We start from the raw sequence: 22388 nt of genomic DNA, 5'->3' as shown, positions 1-22388 counted from the left end.
GCAATATCTGAGTAATCTTGGCAACAAGTGTGAAGAAGAAACATCTTAAAGGTGGAACAGATCTGACCACAAATGGTCTCAAAGTGGCTCAAGCGTACGGAACTTATGCCGATTTTACACTTCAGACATTTTGTTCTGTAACAGCACCAGGGAACAACCATTCAGAAGTTAACAGAGCTGAGGCGTTTGACAAATGTTGAGCTTCACTGTCTTCATAAGTTTCTGAGAGATCACTAAACTAAGAAAATGCGATACATTTTTATTTCACTATTTTGTCTCATTCACCACCCTGACACAAAAACTCACTAAAGACTTGGTTTGATAAAATCTACAAACTAGGTGTTTTACTAAAATTGTTTGAAAAACTGAAACTAGGCCAATCAGGTTTACTTTTTTTCACATTTTATCATATGATGTAGCCACATGCTGTTGGTTACAGTCCACCAACCTGTTCAGGTGATGTGGCTGCTTTTGATTCCAGCTTAAATTCCACTGAAAAGCTTGTAGAGAGAAACCAAACATGAATCTTGCTCACATTGTCAGTACAGATAGAAAATAAATTAATAATAATTTTGTGTTTTCAAAAAACTGTTAGACTGTACATGTCAAAAAAGAAAAAGAAATATCACACAAACTGTCATGATCAGGCCCTTTAGTTTCACTTCCTGTCCCGGACTTTTATTTTGCAGCCATTGTCCCACTTCCTCATCCCAGTTTATTTTTCTTACCACTCATTGTTTTCACCTGTTCCACTGGCTATTTAAACCCAGCTCTTGCCACATTTCCCTGCCAGAGCATCTCTCTGTATGACCTCAGTGAGCCTTTTTGGCCAGTCGCTACATTTGTGGTAATCTGTCCACAATCACCTGTCTGAAGTATGAAAATAGAATACTAGCAAAATTATTTGTATGTGTACATACAAATCTGTAACTGTAAATAATATTTGTGTGTATGTAAATAATAAAATGTAAATGTATAACTTGTCTAAAATGTCTAAATTTCTGGCTTTCAGCAATCACACTAACTAGAATGGACATTTCCTACAGAAAATGCGTGTGATTGCTGAAAGCCAGCTGCTGCAGCCATCGCCAAATCTGCAGCTCTGAACATTGTAGAAGTGACAGCACTCGAACAAAACAATAAGAATCATTTACAGTATGTCCAGCGGAGCAATAGAGGCAACACTGTAACATGTGAAGCATTTCATCATGGGACAGCTGTCAACAACGTTTCATCACATTAGCATGTGTAGTTTTTGAGATATTGCTGTATGATGCTGTGAGATTGGAAAGTCTGACCCACTTAGAAGTGACAGCACATGAAACAATGAAGAAGTTTTCAATTGCTATTCACCAACTCTCCAGCAGATGGCAGCGTGTCCAAAGGAATCAACTTATGCCATCTTGCCCACTCAACACAAATGAAGTTCTGAAGATAAGATGACAAAATAAAAGCGCCCCCAATGGAGAAAAGACGTATTCAGGGCAGTGTTCTGCACGTATGTGTAAAGTTTCATTGCATTAGCTTTAAAAAAAGGATCAAAAAAGTGGCAGTACCACGAACGTGGTAGTACTAAAGACATTGTACGATACACAATTGAAATCAGTAAAAATATTACAAAACGAGTTATATAACTGACCACACGGTTTGGCTATTACCTGTCTGTCATTTGCCTACCTGCTAAGTGGCTGCCTACTGTCTGTCTGTCTGTCTGATCAGTCTGCCTGCTTACTCATCACGTTGCTGGCCTGTAACCCGTCCTTCCAAACTCCACCCGGACTCCTACCCCATGTACTCTGTGTTGTAAGTCCCCACGACTTAATACTTCTGGATAAAATATTTGGACAGTATTGGATTGTATGTGTTGTTTTGGCCTAGATTAGAATTATTGTTCTTACTGTTTTGGATGAAATGAATGACTATTACAATCACTTTGGACCAAGTTTAATTTTGCTGATGTGGACTTTGGACCCTGTTACCCTGTGTGTGTCTTAACTCCCTTGCTCACTACTCACCTTCCATCCCTAAACCACCCCCTGTGTGCCTCCTTCCTGGTCCCCCCATTTTGTCTGTCTCCCAACTTACTCACCTGTCCCTCCAACTGCACTCAGTATTCTTTTCCATGTCCTGCTGACGCCACCAACAAGTAAAGCCCCTTTGTGGTTATCTGCATCTTTCCCCCTGAAGAAATATATTATACTCTTCTCTCTCTTGTTCTCGGTGCTCAGTCTGATGGAGTCAACTTAAAATAACACTTTACTAAAAACATTTCAAAAAATATTTAGAGATCAATGAGCTTTGAACTGAGAACCAGAGAGACTGGGGACATCTGAAATGTTAGGACATTGACACATTTTTGACAAATGTACTGTAGCATAGAAAGACAGAAGACTAAATTCTCCTGCTGTTCTTCCTGCATTGTTGGTTCTGGTCTGGTTTTTTCTCCATGTTGAACTGGTCACTGACTGGTCAAGACATTCAGGCAACATTTTACACCCGATAGATGTCTTTTTTTTTATTTTATTAGGAGCTATAGTTGTGCATTTTGAGTCTTTTTCCATTTTGTATACTTCACAAAACCAAAACCACCAACAACTACTATCACACCAACTATCACAGTGACTGTCAGTCCAACATGTCCATCCTTGTCTCCTCCGTGTTCATCATGACCTGTGAGAAAAGAATGAGATGTGAGGTGTGAGGTAGGTGATGAATCCATTTCCTCTTCAAACTCCTGTCAGACATTATCTACTGCACTTTGATCCCATCACTCATAGCAGCTGTTTGCTACAAAGTCTCATCAGCAACATCTTTAGAAAACACAAACATCTGATCTGTGATGGTTCACTCTCACATCAACTACCAGGAAGCAGCTTCACCTCTGATCCACACACACACACACACACACACACTCACCTGAGTCTATGACTTTCAAGGTGATGGTGGTGATTAGCTCAGACCTGCCTCCATATCCAACATAACACTCATATGTTCCAGCATCATTGATGTTGATGTTCTTCAGAATCACTGATGCGTCTCTGTTCTTCATGTTTGGATCTTTAAGCTCAACACGATCTTGAAAGGATTCATGCTGGTACCGTTTATGTAACTCCTTATCGCTAAAGAAGCAGACATAATACTCTGACTTCAGGTCTGTTTTTTTCCACTTAAATTTAGTAAAATCTTCTGTCCCCTGACACTGAAGAGTGACATTATCTCCAGGTTTCCCTTCAACTTTTAGATCTAAACAAAAACAGGGAAAAATTAAGAAAAGAGCAGGAAGCAAGATCAGTGAAATAGATAAAAACAGGAAAAATTGAGAGCAGTTAATATTCAAACAGACTAAACACTGAAACATACTGTATTTAAACCAAAGTTCTCTCCACATAAAACTACATTCAAACAGCAGACATGAAGTTTACAAAGGATCTGTGATTGATTTGTTCTATTCACATGCTGACACGTAATGTTGTGTGTCCAACATGTAAACAACTTCATCAACAACCAGAAAGCAGCTTCACCTCTGATCCACACACACACACACACACACACACACTAACCTGGTTGATGAACATCCAGGTTGATGATGCTCATCGTGTGGTTTCTCTGACTCTGGTAGATGTGACACTCGTATGTTCCAGTGTCAGTAATCGTCACATTCTTCAGAATCACAGACAGGTTTCCATCTTTCATCCCACTGTCCTTCAGCTCCACCCTGTTCCTAAAAGATGGATGCTGGTGGTCTGGATGTGACTGGCCGTTCTTATATAAAAATACATATTCTGGCTCCAGATCAGGTCTGATCCACTCTACAACTAAGATTTGGGTGTTTTGGGGAACATGACACGGCAAAGTCACATGGTCTCCAGACTTAGCTGTGATGTCTTCTTGATCTGAAGAAGAAAACACACAGCAGAGAGTTGAGGAGTTTTAGATCTCCACACCTCCAGGGTAGCACATTAGATTTGTTAACTCGTCCAAACTTTCACATCAACAACCAAAACACAAGCACACTTCAAACTCACCTGCTTTAACCTTCAAATGAATGATGTTAATGATCTCAGGGTCACTTCCTGTGTTGTTCCTTCCAACATAACACTCATATGTTCCAGTATCGTTGATACTAAAATGATTCAGAATCACAGAAAAGTCTCCGTCCTTCATCTGCGGATCTCTCAGCTTTACTCGACCATGAAAAGATGGATACTGATACTGTTCATACGAGCGACTCTCTCTGAAGAAGTAGACGTAGCCCTTTGCTTTCAGGTCAGGTCTGATCCACCTTAGTACTAAAATGTTGGCATTGCTGGGATCACGACAGTGTAGAATGACATCGTCTCCAGATTTAGCTTGAATCTCTGAACAAAAAAGGTTAAAAAACAAAATATTCAGTGTTACAGGTCTTTAGGAAACACTTTTCTTTTGAGCAATTTTCAAACGGTTGTACAGACTAAATACTTTTTTGACAGGAAGTCCTTCAGAGGAGTCCTGTGTCTTGGTGTCCTCTCTGTGTTGTTTTTCCTGTGGTCACTCAATTTTTGAGGACAGTCTGCTCTAGGCAGATTTATACATGTGTCAATTTATTTACGATACTAATAATAATGACTCAGCATTTCGCACATTTTCTTGTGTGTGTCAAAGTCCCAAGTCTTTTGAGGACAAGTTTGCCTGTGTGCAACTTAAGTCCAAGTCGCAGACTCAAGTCTGTTCTTGTCTCCATCCTCTGACAATCATCTCTTCACACAGTTGGTTGCATTGTTTTTTTGTCTTCATGCTGCTGATTTTATCCAGGATACTGATTCACCAGTACCTGGACCTTCCAGATACTTGTGTATTTATACTACAATTTGTTAAAACACAGTCACTGCACTCAGCTGATCTCCAGTTAACTCACTGTGGGACTTTTACAGAAACTTTCTATATTTGTGTTACTGTGACTAATCCCCACACACAGAAAAAAAATGGTTCTTAAACGGTTCTTCAGAAGCCTGGATGGTTCTTTGAAAATCCATGCAGGCTTAAAGAACCATTTTTGTTGGTCAGTGGTTCTTTGGCTCTTACAAATGGTTCTTTGAAGGAGTAAAGGTTCTTCATTCTTAGCTATTTGGGTTATTTTATGGTGGACAATGGTATAAACATTCATTGAACGTTTAATACTTTATCTAGCTACCTAAAAGTGGAATTTAACACTAAAAATAAAAAAAAAAACTCCTTGGAAAACAATCCTTGGAAATTCATAGGCCATCCAGCAGTATTTAAAGTAATAATCAGCTTATCTCTATCATTACCAGCTGACATATTAATGAATCAATAATGTTATTCCAATAAAACAACATTCATTTATGTGATGTCTAATGTCACAAAAGTAGTTTGAGCTAATAATATTGTACTTTTACTTAAGTAGCATTTTGAATGCAGGACTTTTCCTTATAGTATTTATATACTGTGGTATTACTACTTTTAATAAAGTAAATGATCTGAGCGCATCTCCAGCCACTAATTCATTATTAAGTGTACTGCCAGAGAGAGAGAGAGGGATTACGTCATACCCAGGCTGCCACAGCTACCCGGGCTGCGCACGCGATAAAAAAGAAGAGGTGCGCACACGCAAACTGTCAGCGAGTTACGAGAACTTTCTTCCAAATTAAATTTCTTGGTGACGGCAGTTACTGTCATCGGTATTTGTACTGCGGTTTTTCCACTGGTACGTGTTGTTGTTTGTTAGCGTTCAATGTAATACGTTTGCTAAGCTTCCTGTAGTGTTAGCTGCTAAATGCTGCTACAAGTAACTTTAACGTTACATATTTGGAAAGTAACGTTAATGTCAACACATCAAATGGCACCTGAAGTTGTTTTTGTAATAACTATATTTCAAAGACTGTCGCTGTGTTGTTTGCTTATAGGTGACCTGTTGTCAATATTCTAAAAAAAATCGCACCAGGAGCCTTTTTTTCATTAGTAACACTGCTGCATTGTTTTTATTCAGGTGCCTCGTAGGAAAATTCCGTAGAGCAGGTTTTGAATACTGGAATACAGCAATGCACTGACTACAGCAGATTATGTGCTTTTTAGAATAATACAAGTATTTTGAATAGCTAAGATTCATTGGTTCTTAACCCTGGTCCTATTTTCTAGTTTCTGATTGACATAAAACACCAATGATGCCCTTCCTGACACAACCCTCCCCAATTTCTTCTGAGCTTGGACCGGCTCTGCACAGCTGGGGAGTGGAATGGGCTGTTAGGGGTTTAGTGTCTTGCCCAGAGACAACATATAGCTGGGACCGGGGATCGAACCAGTGACCCTGTGCTCAGACAGTACTAGGGTCAACAAACACAAAGGCATTACATGATTGAGTTTTTGCATAAATAATAATTGATGTTTGAAATTATGTTTTTTTAATTTTTGGTACTATTTTGCTACTGCATGATATTATGGTAGAATCCTAATATATTGTTTTCATTTTAGGTTCTTGAAGAGGCATCAACTTTGCCTAAAACGGCTGTGGACAAAACAGTCAGAGGATTCAGTAAGCTGGCAAACAAGCTTGTGTCCATAGCACCAAACAGTGAACTCAGTCGTCTCTGCCTACAGTCAGTTGACAACAGCCAAACAGACACAGAAAGAAATGATAAGCAAACATGTTAATAACATCCTAGAATGATTTTTCAGCTTCATCCCAAATGCCACTTTTTACGGCTCTGACATGAACATCTGATAGGAAATGTCTTTTAATTTGCCAGCCCCAAGGCCTCTTAATCTTGATCTGTAACAGGAAGTTGACAGGCTAACATTAAGCTTTTGGATTGTTTTTCCCAAATTCTGGACTTTAAACCTATTGAAATAATGTTGATCATGCTTAAGAATCAGGTCTGTGCCACAAAAGCAACACATTTTATTTAGCTCTACCAAAAGAAGAGTTGTTAAATATCTAACCAGAGTTCTACCACAAGCTTGGTTATGGCTACATATTAAACATGTTTGTTGTATAACTCATCTTCATAGCATAACTCTTCAAAGAAATAATTTAAATCCTAATGTTGTCATGACAGTCATGCCCATGATGAGTGTATGTAAACTTTCATTCACTACTGTTTACAGTATCCAAAATGTGTAAAGGCTCTTCTCCTGCCCTGTGATCTCTACATTGGTTCATTTTTAGGTCAGATGGTGAACACAGCGATACTTTTATAAAATTATATTGTATGGAGCTATGAGTGTGATTTGTCATTTATTGTTTCAGGATCCACTCACCCACAATTGTCCTGAGCCCCAGAATGACAGCACTGAGCTCAATGTCCAGATGGATGGACACAAAATGATATTGGACATTGGGGAAGTAAACATTTCTCTGGCTCTGAGTATTGCGTTGTCCCTTTTACTATGTCTACAATGTTGCCTATCCAGGTCCGCTGAAAAATACTATTTGGAAGTATTTGTTCTGAAGCTTGAAACTTTGACGACAACTGCACCAATAGCTGTGCAAAGACTGGCAAATGCACTTAATGTGTCCTAGTCTCCTAGTTCCAGCAAATTTTAAGAAGAGCCTTGCATTGTCCTGAAATGGACTAATCTTGAACAATAATTCAAACATGAAAGTCTTAAAACAGAAAAGCTGTGATATATAATTAATTGATTGGTAAGTTCATCTTTAGATAATAATTCTGCAACTGTTTTAATTTTCATATTAAAGTTGATGTTTAAATTTTCATGCAAAATGAAATTTTATATTTTGCTGTTTCTTAAACTGTTTTTTTAACAAAAGAAAATATTTGTGGAGGCCACATTAGATTCCAGGATGTATTTTTTGTTAATTTATTTATTGTTAAAAGGTGCTAGATAGATCAACCTAAAATATAAATTCTTGTTTTAGTACTAAATAAGTTTTATATTATACTCATGAGATCTTACTTTATTTGTATGTGGTGCATTTTAAAAAATATATATATAAAAGGGTTTGCATATAAAAAAAACAGTGCAAGCCAAAGTTGAAAATGTGTTCTGTCATGTTTTACTGTGAATTTATGAATTCCCTGTATATGACAGCTTGGACTGCCAATATGTTAATAGCTGTGCTGAGGGTGGAAATTGTTTTATTGTTTCTGTGTATGCTAAGTATGATCAGTAAACTTTTTACATCAATGTTCTTGTACTTATTTTACCTAACACATCAATTCATGATATATTTTATTTTGAAAGGTTTCTTAAAATTGGTTCTTCAAAGAACCATTTTTAGAAAAGTTATTTAAGCAACCATATAAAGTTCCTTAAAGAACCTGTTTTTGGTAGTTCTTTGAGGCACCTTTAGGGGTTCTTTGAAGAACCATCTTCTGAAAGGTTCTTAATGGCACCATTTATGGTGCCTCATAGAACTATTGTTGGATGGTTCTTTGAGGCACTTTTAAGGGTTCTTCAGTGAACCACTGATAAAAATGGTTTTTCAAAGAACCATTTTCTAAAAGGTTCTTTGTGGGACCAAAAATGGTTCTTCTATGGCATCAGTCTCAAGAACTATTTTTGGTTCCAGTTAGCACCTTTATTTTTCTGTGTGCACACAGAGACAATAACGAATTATAAGTCCACTGACCATGTACCTTGTATGACTCCTAAACCTGACTTAGCTCTTTTGTCAGTGTCACAGAGCTCCATTAACAAAAACAGTTCAAAACATATCAGTGAGCCACAGTACTTCAGAGGGTCACATGTTTCTGCCTAAAATAAAATTTAAATGTATGAATGTGAATGTGTTTCTCTAAGATAGTAACTGTGCATGTGACCTCTGCTCTGTTAACCACCATCAAGTATATGAACAGGTTAATGGTGAGACACTAAACATGAGTAGAGAATTAAATGTTGGTTTTTGTGTCTGTATGGGGATTGTTGAAAATACAATTACATTTTCATTTTAACTATATTTTAGATTAGATTTCAAAACAGGTTTTATCACTTAATTTCAGTCAAACCACATAAAGGCTTCAGACTTGATAAGCCACCGCACACCCTTTACACACTAAGTGCTTCATAGTCCAGGTCATCCACACGCAGTCACAAGAAAAAGTAATGGCTGATCATTTATTTATCTGCTTGATATTTATTACTATCAATACTGTTCCATGTGTTGTTTAACCAAAGTTTCCTTTATTGTCAGGAGTGTAGCATCCCACTTAGTATCATGGGGCAAGATCTGGAGAAAGCATTTGGCAGCATAAGTCATCTATATGTAAAGGGTTTTCTATCCCATCTAGGTTTTGGCAAAAGATTCCAGAAATGGCTTTACCTGCTATACACTGATTGTAATAGTATGGTGATGGTAAACTTGGTAAACTTGTTTTAATGTAAAACCAAAGTTTTTCTGGCTCAATTCAGAGCCTTTGTGCCCCCCATGCCCACCAATGTGATGCAGTGGGCTTCATGAACACATTGTCTTGTCTGAATATAGGTAAACATGCTGAGTGGTCGCACAGAATTGCTGCCCACTCTGGCACATGTTCCCTGCTGTCTTTAGAAGGAGAAACTTCTCATACAGTGTGTGGACAACTTCATGTCAGTCAAACCATACTATCCTTAAAACTACACACAGGACCCTCTAAGAACTATTAAGACCTTTAGGCTGTATATCTGTAAGACTATAGGCCCAATTGTAGGACTGGGTTTCAAAGAGCAATTCAAAACACCAAATTATTGTGTCCACCTCCCTAAATCAAATGCCCCCTTTTCCCAGTAACCCTGCCACCAGGTCTGACTCAGGCTAATTTCACCCCCAACAAATGTACGACCTTGGTCACTTTTGCTCATGAGTCTTTTTAAGGAATGAACAAACAAGATCCTTCTTGAAGACGTTTTCTTCTCCTTCTTTTCCTGCTTTTTTGAAGGCTTTTAGCTTCCTTGACAAACTTGAGACTGTGAGATTAAGTTTAAATTCAGAAAATGACTTCAGATAACTTCAGGTAGCTGCATTGTCTCTTCCTGTCTCACATCACACCCACACACACTGTAGAATAGAGGAGTCAAGCATTTTAAGAAACACTGGGAAGCATTTAAACAACAACTGAACTGAAAATCACCCAAACTGCCTGCAACATCATGACTTTCTGACTATTCTATAATTATAATATATATCAGACATTATGATGCAGTTAATGTAATTTACACTAATGTCTTTTGAGTCCCCACCACTGATGAGGACACCAGTGCTGAAACCTGTCACAAATACATCAAACTCCCCACAATTCTGTGTCTATGCTCAGGTTTTGATCTGCCTGCTGGTTTTGACCTCTGCATTTTGTCCCTGTTTACCTGGACTTTATGGAAACCTGTTTCTGCACCATTTTAAACTTAACAACTGTTCCACTGTACCTCCTTGTCTGGGGTTGGGTCCTGTCTCTGCCTTCACTGTGTGTATGAGATGTTGAGTTTGAATATTTGGGCTCACTAACAATAGCATGTTGTTCACATCCACAGACACGATGTTGTGTTTGACACTTGAATAAATTCATTTATAATCCACTTCCTGCAGACACAAAGTGTGCAGCAGACAGACAGACGTCTGCCGATGGCAAACCAGCAACATCTAACATCCTGTAAACTAAACCACAACCACTTCCTTAAGATACAGCTTTTTAAAATGATTTCTAAAATCTGTGTTTGAAGGTAATTTGTTTTTTTTATGAAACTGTCTGAACAATTTCAGGTTTAGAAATACCTAAAACTGCAAACACATCCAATATGCAGTTGTGCTTTTGAGTTTCATAATTTCTCTTTGGTGCAACTGAGCAAAGAAACATTTTTATAATTGTTGCAGCAGAGAAAACTACATCACTGTCAGTGAGGAAGAAAGAGGGTTTTACTTATGTGACACCTTTTATTACAAAACCGATTCAAGTTTGATTTAATTTAGCTTTTTGACAAAAAAGTCCCCCAGTGAGTTAACTGGAGATCAGCTGACTGTGACTGTTTTTAAAGGCTTGTAGTATAAATACACATGTATCTGGAAGGTCCAGGTACTGGTGAATCAGCATCCTGGACAAAATCCACAGCATGAAGACAAAACAAATATTCAACCAACTCTGTGAAGAGATGATTGTCAGAGGACGGAGACAAGAACATTTCCTAGTCATTAAATGTCTCTTGGAGAACAGCACTCTGAGCCTAATAGCACAACATACAGCCCATGTTTAGAAGACAGTCCCTAAATTCCCCAAACCAAAGTCTGAGTCCAAATTGTAGAAAAGTGGATTAATATATAAGTGAAATGTTAAGACTTTTTTTTCTTTGAAAGGCCAAAACTTATAAAATTCTTTCTACCTGCTTCACATAAATAATGCGGAACCAGAGACAATATAACGTTTCTTCTTCACTGGTTTTCTGAGGCTGCTACACAAACTCATTACGACTAGAACGAACCCATGTCCCAGTGTCGATGGTAAAATACTCAGCTCAATGTAGATGTAGGTTCACTTTCTTTGACTGAAACTCAAACTAACTAAAGCTGTACTGTGACTCCTACCACCTGTACACACATACACACCACAATATGTGATTTAAACTACACCACATTGTTCTCTCTTACACAAAGATTCAGGAAGTAGAGCTGTTCACGGAAAGTTCAGCTAAATATTTCCAAAATCATTTTGACTCGTAAATAACACGTTTGTACTACCAATCTGACATCATAGATGTTAAATTGAAGTGGACTACAGTGAGTAAGGACCGGCGCTATTCTGGCTGCACCGCCACTCAATGAGGGGAACGTCCACCATTAAACCAACGAATGAAAACAACCACTTTTCCGCCATTACACGAACACACATTGGTGTTTGATTCAACCAGAACCCAGAAGCACAGTAGTTAGTTCAGGAAATAATTTAATCTCTTCTGAGGATTCTGGCCTCCTTAAATCTCAAAAACTCTAAAAGTACATTTACATTTTGTATCGACTTTAGCTTTGAGGAAATGGAAGAGCTGCCTCGTGGTCAGTAGACGCGACCAGACGATAAGGTTGTTAAGTTAAAGTCATCAAGCAGGATTTAGTTTTCTTGCAATACACTTCACTACCGGAAACATGCAGTTTCCCAGAACCTGGATCTGGACATTATCACAGAAAATCCAGTTTCTCTCAGCTCGGTGAACAAACTCAGATTTCCAGTATCTGCGTATGCAGCTTACCCTCAGTCAGACCGTTGGTAAAGAAACATATGAGCAGACACAGAAATAGCGTCCATTTCAAAGTAGCCATCTTCTCCTTCTGCTCTTTGAAAAACTTTAGATAATCCAGCTTCATTTGTTGGTGAAGGGTTGAGATGATCTTGTCCTGTGAAGAACCTTTTTCCTGTCTGTCTTTGCACTCAAACTCTATGACGGAAATAGAGCCACGTGATAAAACACACACGCAACAGGAAATTGTGAGAATTTACTTTGCATAAGCACCTGAGCTGTAAAAAGATGTAGAATCCTGTCTGTTAAGAAGCCCCTGATGATCCAGACCTGTCCGACATGATGTATTAGTAAACCAGGACTTTGCAAGAAGGAGGTTGAAGTGAGATCAACACTGAATCAACAACAGAGAAAATCTGGGTAACGCTTTAGATCACAGCTCGTGACTTACAGGGTGAGTACAGCAAACGTACCTATTAGTAACAACAGTAAACCTCCACAGTATCTATTTGTTGTTGCTTGATAACAATAAGCAAACTGTGTGGATGACAGGGTAACAAGCCGAGAATAAGATAATACCTACAGTCTGAGTATTTTGTAGTTAAAAGTACTTATAAAATAATTACATAATAGCTGTGAATACTTACTGTGTAACTACAGGTAACAAAGGGGTTTAGATTTAATTTTGGAAAAAAAGAGGCAGCAGTGCTAACACACTGCTATCATGTGATATTTAATTATTATTATCAATAAGTTGTTTAAAATACTAAACTAAAGTTCAACTGATTTAAAATGCTTTTACATGTAATAAAAATAAAAGCATAATTGCTATTTATTTTCTCAAAAATGAATATATCTAAACCTGTTTGTTACCTGTTGTTATACAGTAGGTACAACAAATTCAACCCTCAGAACTCTAGGATATATCTGGTGGTTTCTGAATACTTTTACCTTTATATTTCACATTTATTTTCACCATGTCATTTGTTTCAGCAGAACGTCACATTTGTGAGACATTTTTTTCCATTTTGAAATACTGTAATAACACACTGGATCTACGACCACACAAGAAACGTTCTTCCTGCTGAGTTTGACATCAGCAGATTCACCAGAGGGTGGACTTCGTTTTTCAGCAAAAAAAAAAAAAAAAAACTAAATTCAAGAACATTCGACACACAAAGCATTGCTAGATGTGTCCTAATTTGGGAAATTGAACAAATGTGATCGAGCATCTGTAGCGCTTTGAGTGTGACTTGATCACACCGGCCGGATAAGGGTTAAAGTGGAGCCTCTCAACCTCTTCTTAACTGTAGCTACACAGTAATTAGACCATAAGTATTCAAACCCATCATGTAATTATTTAATAAGTACACCTTTACTTTCTGGATGCACTTATTGTAACAGCTCCAGGAAACACACACACACACACACACACACACACACACACAAACACTCTCACCTGGTGGATGAACAGTTAGGTTGATGATGCTCGTCCATTGGTTTGTTTCTCTCTGGACGACCCCACATTTATATGTCCCAGTGTCATCAGTCTTTACATTCTTCACAATAACAGAGGCGTCTCTGTCCACCTTGTTCTTAAAAGATTGATGCTGGAAGTCTGGATCAGATCGTCCATTTTAATACCAAAACACATAATCTGGCATCAGATCTGGTCTGATCCACTCTGCAACTTTGATGTTCTTGTGTTTTGGAACTTGACATGGCAGAGTGACAGTGTGTCCAGGTTCAGCTGTGATGTTCATCTGGACTGAAGAAGAGAGAAAAAACAGAGCAGAGTGAGGAACTGTCAAAGAGAAGACAATGATCTTTACTGAGCTGTGTCAGAAGGACCAGAATCTGAAATCTGGAACATTGTAATGTGACCTGGTTGACCCAAATCTCACATTCACAATCAAGAAGCAGCTGCACTTCAAACTCACATGAATCAACCTTCAGGTGGGTGATGCTGAAGACCTTTGGGTAACTTCCTGGGATTCCAACATAACACTCATAAGTTCCATTGTCATTGATGGTGACGCTCTTCAGAATCACAGAAAAGTCTCTGTCCTTCATCTCTGGATCTCTCAGTTCCACTCAAATGTGAAAAGACTCATGCTGGTAGTTTTCATAGGAGCACTTCTCTCTGTAGAAGAAGACGTAATCATCTGGTCCACTTTAACACAGTAATGTCAGTATCTCCAGGGCCCTGACACTGAAGGGTGACGTCTTCTCCTGGTTTTGTTTTTATGTCTTGTGGTTTATATATAAACAGAAAAAAATCAGAGAAAAGCATGAAGTTAGAATCAGTAACAAAACTCAGTCCATTCTCATTCCTGATGCATTAAAAAGCATCAATTTGTCAAGACCTTCTGTGCCTCATGCTGAGGCTGAAGGTGCCCATGGACGCTCGGAGCCTTCAGTGTAGTTAATAAGAAACCCCGGTGCTTCCATATTTCATGCCAAAGCAGCACAATTTGATGCCTTAAGAAGCATCAATATCTGACACTGTGGGATGAGAACGTGTTGGAAATCTGTAGAAAACACTTTGATTTTAACACAGTCTTTACACCACTACACAGCTTGGTCTGAAATAAAAGCAGAAACGACTTAAAGTAATGTGTGAATCCTTTTAATTAAATTTTTAGACAAATTACTCTTTTTAAATTTTAACCACATGGTTTGTTATTCACATTTGATGCTTTTATCACTATCTTGTATTGAAAGTAAGGCTCATTTTACAGATTCTTTTTACACTATATATACTTTATTTTGGCAGATCTGTCATTTGACATATCAATAATTCATTATTATAAACATCTCTTTGTGTGGCTGCTCACTGTTGTGTTCTTCACTGCATATGATTCTTGTTTAGGACCAAGAAAACGTTAATAAAGAATCATTTAGCAACGATGGTGAAGTTAATAAGAGAAGCTGAGTTTTCAGTGAGGAAACAATTGATCAGAGTTTAGCATTTATGATTTCTGCTCACACTAATGTGTCTGTCAGTGTTTCTCAGACGCAATCAGAGGGTTTCACAGTGTAACAGAGGAAGTTTACTAACCTTGGTCTTTTGAGCAGCACAGCACTGACGTCACAGCTAAAGAGAAAGACAAGTTAGTTTGTGGATTCACACTCAGCAAATAAGACAACAGAGAAAACACTGTGCTGTGCTGAAGGAGCAGGAAACAGCACTTTCTCTTGTGCTTCAAACCAGATGTTCTCAGTATTTTACAACCACTTGTTGACTTTCATTAAGTATAATTTAACTTTTCTTTCTAAATGCTGATATTTACTCACTTCACATCCTGAACCTTTAGTTCTACAAACATCATTTTACTAATTATCATGCTGCTCGTGGACATAAACGTTTTTGACATATTTTTGCATCTTTGTGTTAGGAGGCAACAGATGAATAAATAAGTGGAATGTCCTTTTATAAAGCAACAATGTTTCACAGTGTCAATGTAGTTGAAAGTTTGTAAAGACAAAAGATCAAAACATCATAAGTGATTGAGGAAGATTCTTGAAAGCTAAACCTGCTAATTATTTCCTGTGACAGATATAAAAAATGGATTTGTGGGTAAATCAAATCAAATCCCTGCTGAGATCTAAAAGCAGATGTACTCACAGAGCAGCCACAGTAAAGACTCTTCATCCATGTTGACACTTGGTGATAATACAGTTTATCTATAGTTTCATCAGGTTTTACTCAAATCAAGACGCCTCCTGCTTTTTGTATTGTTGTGGTTTCTTCTGCAGCAGAAAAAACTACTTTAGATGCAGCAACGTAAAACTGTTAATGTTTTAAAACCAGACACTGAAGACAACAGGCAGCAGCCACAGACCAGACCATGATGTAGAAGCTACAGAAGAACATCAGGACCTGCTTGGTGTGTTCACTGATCATCACTCAGTGTTTGTGGACTGAGACCTTAACTTTAAATAATTTACAGCTTCATAATAAACGATTAATAAAAATCCTAAAGCACCGACTTTAGAAATCATGTTAAATGTCCTGTAACTTAAGGAAATGAGCTGCAGGTGATGTTGCATCTGCATGTCTGAAAACTTTTGCTTTAACCAGTGAAATGCAGTCAGGAAGTGACTACAGTGTGTAGCTGCACATCATCAGTCTGTTAGTGTTTTCTGGCCTCTCTGCCAGTCAGCTGCCTCACACACACATAAACACACCTGTCTCCACCTCCCTGACTTATTTAGACTCTCAGTCTCTTTACAGTCAGGTCTGTTTTTGTCCTGTTTCCTGTTCTTTCATTCTGCACTGACTTCACCTTCTGCCTGTTCTCTGCCTCGCTCACCTGTTTGCTGATACTCACCTAACAAAGATTCTCTCTTTGCCCTTCACATCGTATCATCTGTGGCTCCAGTAACTTGAACTTTTCCAATAGTATCATTACTGACTCCTGAGCTTTTGTTGGAGTCATACATGGTAAATGGTCTGCACATCACCTATATAGCACTTTTCTACCCATTGGCACTCAAAGCACTTTACACTGCTTCTTATTCACCCATTCACACTCACAATCACACACACACTCACACTCACACACCGATGGGGGAGCTGCTATGCAGCTGGCCAACACTCACCGGGAGCAACTAAGTTGGGGTTCAGTGTCTTGCTCAAGGACACTTCGACATGTGACCGGAGGAGCCGGCGATTAAACTGGTTGAACTTGACCCCCAGGTTGTTAACTGAAAACTGTGTTGTATTTCTGTGACCTGAAAAATGTAAATGAAAGCTGAATTTGATGCATTGTTATTTGAATAATCTGTATTTTTCTGTACAGGTTAACCATTTTCAATATTGACATTTAAAATTTTGTCAGACGTGACTCTGACTGACACCACTTTTTATCGTCAGTCCTGTTACTTCCTACTGAATATTTGTGCTAAGATTTTTTTTTTAAATCCCATAACCATCTACCTGTGAGTGTCTGGTTAAACTGCACTTCTTAACCTAGAGCTTCATGTTGTGTTAAATTATTTTAGTCTATTAAAATAACAAATATTCTACTCTCACTTGACCACAATAACTCCACAGATGTAACAACCATCTAAGCCACAGGAGTTTAGAGCTGATTCCTTCAGCGTTAGAAGCACATCCACCAAATGTAAAACATATCTGACCTGTTTTCACAATCACACAGCAGCAGTCTGATAGAAACAGCTGAACTCAGAGTTTTTCCTGAAACTGGTTTAGTCTGGACTGTTACAGTGAACAAAAATCATCATGTTGTGGTTTGTATTTTGACCAGATCAGATCAGATCAGATCAGACCTGAATCAACCTGTTCAACAGGTCAGTCAAGTTCTGGTGAACAAGTTACAGCAACAAACCAAATGTGGAGCTTGTTCAATATTTACATTTATACAAACCCTGGATCAGAAATACAGAAACATGTTCAGTGTTTATACTTGGAAAACTTAAAAAAAGAGAACAGCAGAGAACTTTAAAAAAAATTCATTAGCACCATTTCTTACTGTAGTTTAGAGTCAGAAAAATATCTGACTTTGCAACTGAAAAGAACCTATTTGTGTCTTTAGTTAAACATCGTAACATTTTGTAGATTTGAGACAAATCTCTACAGAGGTTTGTTTGGTTTTAACTTGGTGAGGAATAAATCTCCACTGAACAAATCAGGTGACAATATTACTACAGTCACTTCATCTGTATGTAGTATGTTTACTGTATATTACAATAGATTAGTTCCACAGTCTTAATAAAACATGAGAGTGGTGATACTTTACATTTTACTGAGTGTCTGATTAAAAACTACAGTCAGTTGTTTAAAACAAGTGTTGACAGTGAGAAAAAACACATGTTGACGAGGCCTTAAACAGCATTAGATTCTCTATACTGTCCTCACAAAGAGTGGAACTTGTTCTATGCTAGACAGTTAGCTAACATGGTGAGTGTGAAGTCCTCCAATAAGCACAAGGCCTAACTTTTCTTGAATGTTTTTAATGAAGGCTCACTCTTCGTTTCTCTTGCTTTATTTTACTCACTTATTCACTGTAAAACTGAACACAAACAACAATAGAAATGAAAACAACATAACTTACATCTTACAGGCACAATCCAAGGTTTCAAACATTGAAACAAAAAAATGCTGAGTCACAACAGCAATGAGCACCACAATTTACCATATAGCTCCAAATAACGATTTTAAAGCAAAATAATAATGCAGCAACCACAGTATGTTTACAGCATAAAAAAGGGTAATAAACAAAATACTTACGGACAAATAATGTCCAAGGCTACAACGTTATAAAGAAATTTAGCGGCAGGCGATCAGTCACGCTCTCTGCTCTACTGTGCTTCAGTTAGTGATGTGTCATGAGCAAAAGATGCAGCTCTGAGAGCCGATGATTTGTAGTGAATCAGAAGAGCCGGCTCTCTGAAAAGAGCCGAACTTCCCATCACTACGAGCTGCATCACTGGGTGGTTATGGGGCCTGCAACACTTCCTGCCGGAAGACTCTACAACGCATAGCGAGAGCAGCTGAGAAGATCATTGGTGTCTGTCTCCCCTCCCTGCAGGACATTTATGGAACCCGTCTCACCCGCAAAGCCCTCTGCATTGCGGGTGATCACACTCACCCGTCACACAGCTTCTTCAGCCTGCTGCCATCAGGGAGGAGACTGCGGAACCTACAGGCCAGGACCAGCAGGTTGAAGGACAGCTTCATCCATCAGGCTGTCAGGAAGCTGAACTCGCTCCGGAACTTGCCCCCCTTCCCTCTTCTGCCTCAGGCACAGAACTATAACCCCCTACTACCTCACATGTAAACTTAATTTAAAGAACTGCTCTTGAGCCCTCTGCACTTTTACCAGTCTGAATAAGCCATTTTTTTTGCACTAATTCTGTTACTTGCACTGATGTACACTTTACTAGTTTGCACTCCATGTGCTTTGCGCTGCTTTTACTTTTACTTTATTTTACTTTTTATTGTACTTTTATTAGTATACTCACCAATGCCCTTATTGTATAGTTGAATTGTATAGTGTATTTTATATTTTTATATTTATGTGATCTAGATCTTAGGCTCCACTGTTAGAACTACCTGTTAGCACCATGGATCCGAGAGAAATGCAATTTCAGTTCCCTGTATGTATGTATGTACTGTACATGTGGAAGAACTGACAATAAAGCTTGACTTGACTTGAGTTTCACATTTTATTCAGTACATTTTAAATTTGAGTTCTGTGACCAGCAGGTGGCAGAAGATGCTGCTCGTCTGCACAGGACACAGCAGAAGAGCAGGTTCAGGCTTTGCTTGGTCTGTATTAACACTTCTTGCACATACTTGCAGTATCACTGTGGAGCCAAGTTGCTACTTGTCACATTTTTCTACGAGCTGCCAAGTTGCTGTTATGACCTCAAGTGAGTGAAAGTTCATCAAAGGTCACTGGGCTGCAATCGCTAATGTGATGTTGATTATTTCCTTTCATTAGTTTCTTTGTGAGACAGTTGGTTCTAACTTGTCTCTCTGGTGCCACAGTGTTCACTGAAACATGACTAATGTTTGACAGGTTTCGGTGCAGAAATGCTGCAAAGGAAGAATAGATGTTGTGGTTTGGAGCTCGCCAACGATTCACCTCACAAACTGACCATGTGTCACTGCTGCTGTATTTCTGTATTTGATGGTTTAGTTTTGTGATGAGTTGATTCTTTAATTCCAGAAACAGAACTTTACACCAGCACCTGAGTCATAAATATATTTAAATAAATGACTCTGCTGAAATGGTTACTCCACTTTTTTTAAATAACCTAATGTCCTAATTCATTTTTTGAGGCGTGTTTTTACCTACAGTAATAAAGCATTTTGGTAAAAATCAGAGATATCAAGCCCCTTAGTCCTAAAATGTATCATATATAACATTATCTGACTGATGTGAGTTTCATCATGCAAGGTGGGGGTGACACTTTATATTACACCTACAAGCTGGTGTGAATATTTTGTGCGTTAGAAGAAGTACAGGAAACTGCTGTTACAAAGCTAAGACATGTGCATTTGGGGGTCAGCATGTGAGATTGTACTTTTTAGATGTTATTGTACATAATTACAAAGTACAAATAGAGTAACTGCTCTTTAATAACAGTTACAATGTGATATGAAATAAAACCAAACGACTGTACATGTGGTTCCATGTTGATTAAATGAAACAACATACTAAACATGTAGCTTGTACTTGAGTGAGTTAGTATTTTACTGACTGACTGTTTAGTATTTTAAACATGTCCTGTAAAACTAAACTACTTTATAGTTACAGCTATAAAGACACGTTCTTCTTCTAAATCTTCCAGCAACAACCACAATGTAGAACAGCAAACTATATTAGAATAAATAATAATTACAATTATTTCATTTGTTAGAAACACTTTATTCCTGCCTGAATGGTGTAATGAAACATGATTAGTATCAATCATAAACAATTTTACACATGCAGTTATTAAATGAGTAGTAAACAGGTATTAAAAGTAAAAATGAAATAAAAAATATTTATATAAAATTGCAGTTTATTTATAGATGTTCACACCAATACTCCCATTGCTGCAGCTCATCTACAAACCAACAACAGCCTGAGGGTTAATAAAAGTACAGGAAATAAAAAAAATTAACACAAAATGGCGGAAAGAACTTAATCAAATTGGTTAAGTCGAGTTATTAGAGATTTAAAAATGGAATAATGATATAAAATTATGAGAACAACCAACCAAACATGTAAATAGTTTGAAAGAATATATGTGTCTGGTGGGAGGAGCTGTGTGAACCAGTAGCAGGCAGCAGGTCTGTGTCAGTGATCAGACTAAAGGTGTGAAGGTGTCGATGTTGACCTCACTGAAGAGTAGACAACATCTGCTTCTAGAGACAACTCTGAACACACACACACACACACACACACACACACACACACACACACAGAACCCAACAGGAAGTGTTTGTGAGACCAACAAACAACCCAACAGTGTCAGACTAACGTCTCTTTCTGCTTTGTAGAACATGCAGTGTGTCGTATTATCTGTTGCCTAAATCAAGACAGTATTAATAAAAGTGCTGCTAAAAACATAAATGGTGCAATAAGTACATTTTATTATGGGACTATTTACTAAGTGGTGAGTCCTGATTCTGATAGGAATATTAAAACTAAATAGCAGCTTTACCTCTGCTCCTGTTTGGTCTGATGACTATTTGTCCGTAAGTGACGTCTTCTGTTCTCACTGTTGAGTAAACTGCAGCTGGATCAGTCTCTGCAAAATAAGATACAGATCACATTACTTTAAGTACTACAGCTGATACCAGTACTGTTAGTTCATTTACTGCTCTGCTACATTAGGATTCATTTTCTTATAGAGATTCGAAAAGTTCAAGTTTTTTCTTTTTTAACACCTCTGATGTGCTTGACAGTCTATAATAAAACTGGAGAGCTGCACGACATTTTGTTACAAGCATTTGACACATTTAACCACATTACAAACAAACTCAATGCAAAGTGTCATCAGCTGAAGCAGAACATGCAGTGAGAAACCAAACCAGCTTCAGGTCAGAGCTCACTTCAAGCAGCAGGAGGAAGTAAAAAACTAAATAACTATAATGTTAAAGTTTGAGATTCGAGGTGCAGAAAGCACAAAGCCTTGGATCTGTCTTTGTCCAAAACCAACTAAACACACATCAGTGAGCCCTATTTGTACTGGATCACATGTTCCTGTATCACCATGAACACACACCCTTGTTCTATTCACTCAGTTCCACATTCACAGTCCTGCTGATCGATCGGCTGCTGAAAATAGTTCTGTGGAAACTCTCAACTTCCTCCTGTTTGATACAATCTGCAGTAGCTGTTTTAGGAAATTGCTGAGAGAATGTTGAAGTCAAACACATTTGAAGAGCGACGAACACATTTTAAGATTAAAAGAGACGTGATTAGCCGCAGGATGAATTAACATTTACAGACTAGCTCTTTGACACGTACGTTCAGGTGGTAGTTAAGGTTGGTAGGCAGCTTCTCTACCAACAAAGACTGTCTGTACTTCATATGTTACTCAACAATCATGTTGCTTTTGGTCACTTCAGTGAAGTTAAGTGTCTATAAGAAAAGTAGTGAATGGTACAAACTACTGTTAGTGCCGTGTTCCACTGTAGTGATGATTATAATAATAGTATTAAAACAACGGGAACATATTATAAAAATAAGAGATGCACAACACCAGTGACA

The 22388-nt window shown here is 38.0% G+C and overlaps 1 protein-coding gene and 1 pseudogene across 3 annotated transcripts in view; both read right to left on the bottom strand.

Moving 5' to 3' along the window:
• LOC137137805 (carcinoembryonic antigen-related cell adhesion molecule 1-like) lies at window positions 1-15891 on the bottom strand (annotated as a pseudogene).
• Window positions 15892-20335: 4444 nt separating this feature from the next.
• Window positions 20336-22388, bottom strand: part of LOC137137844 (uncharacterized) — a 135922-nt gene continuing 133869 nt past the window's right edge. For 2 of the 3 annotated variants that reach the window (XR_010915794.1, XR_010915795.1), the window contains exons 8-9: window positions 21337-21423; window positions 21019-21049 (exon numbers count right to left, since the gene is read on the bottom strand). Coding sequence is in view for 1 of the 3 variants with exons in the window: in XM_067524604.1 (XP_067380705.1) it covers window positions 20982-21049; window positions 21337-21423 (155 nt within the window). In the remaining 2 variants the exon portion in view is untranslated. Of the gene's footprint in view, window positions 21050-21336; window positions 21424-22388 lie in introns of all 3 variants that reach the window. The other variant, XM_067524604.1, reaches the window with a different exon arrangement.

Source organism: Channa argus, chromosome 12, assembly GCF_033026475.1.
Source record: "Channa argus isolate prfri chromosome 12, Channa argus male v1.0, whole genome shotgun sequence".
In the NCBI taxonomy this organism is placed as follows: Eukaryota; Metazoa; Chordata; class Actinopteri; order Anabantiformes; family Channidae; genus Channa; species Channa argus.
This window is presented reverse-complemented; position numbering and strand designations above follow the sequence as displayed.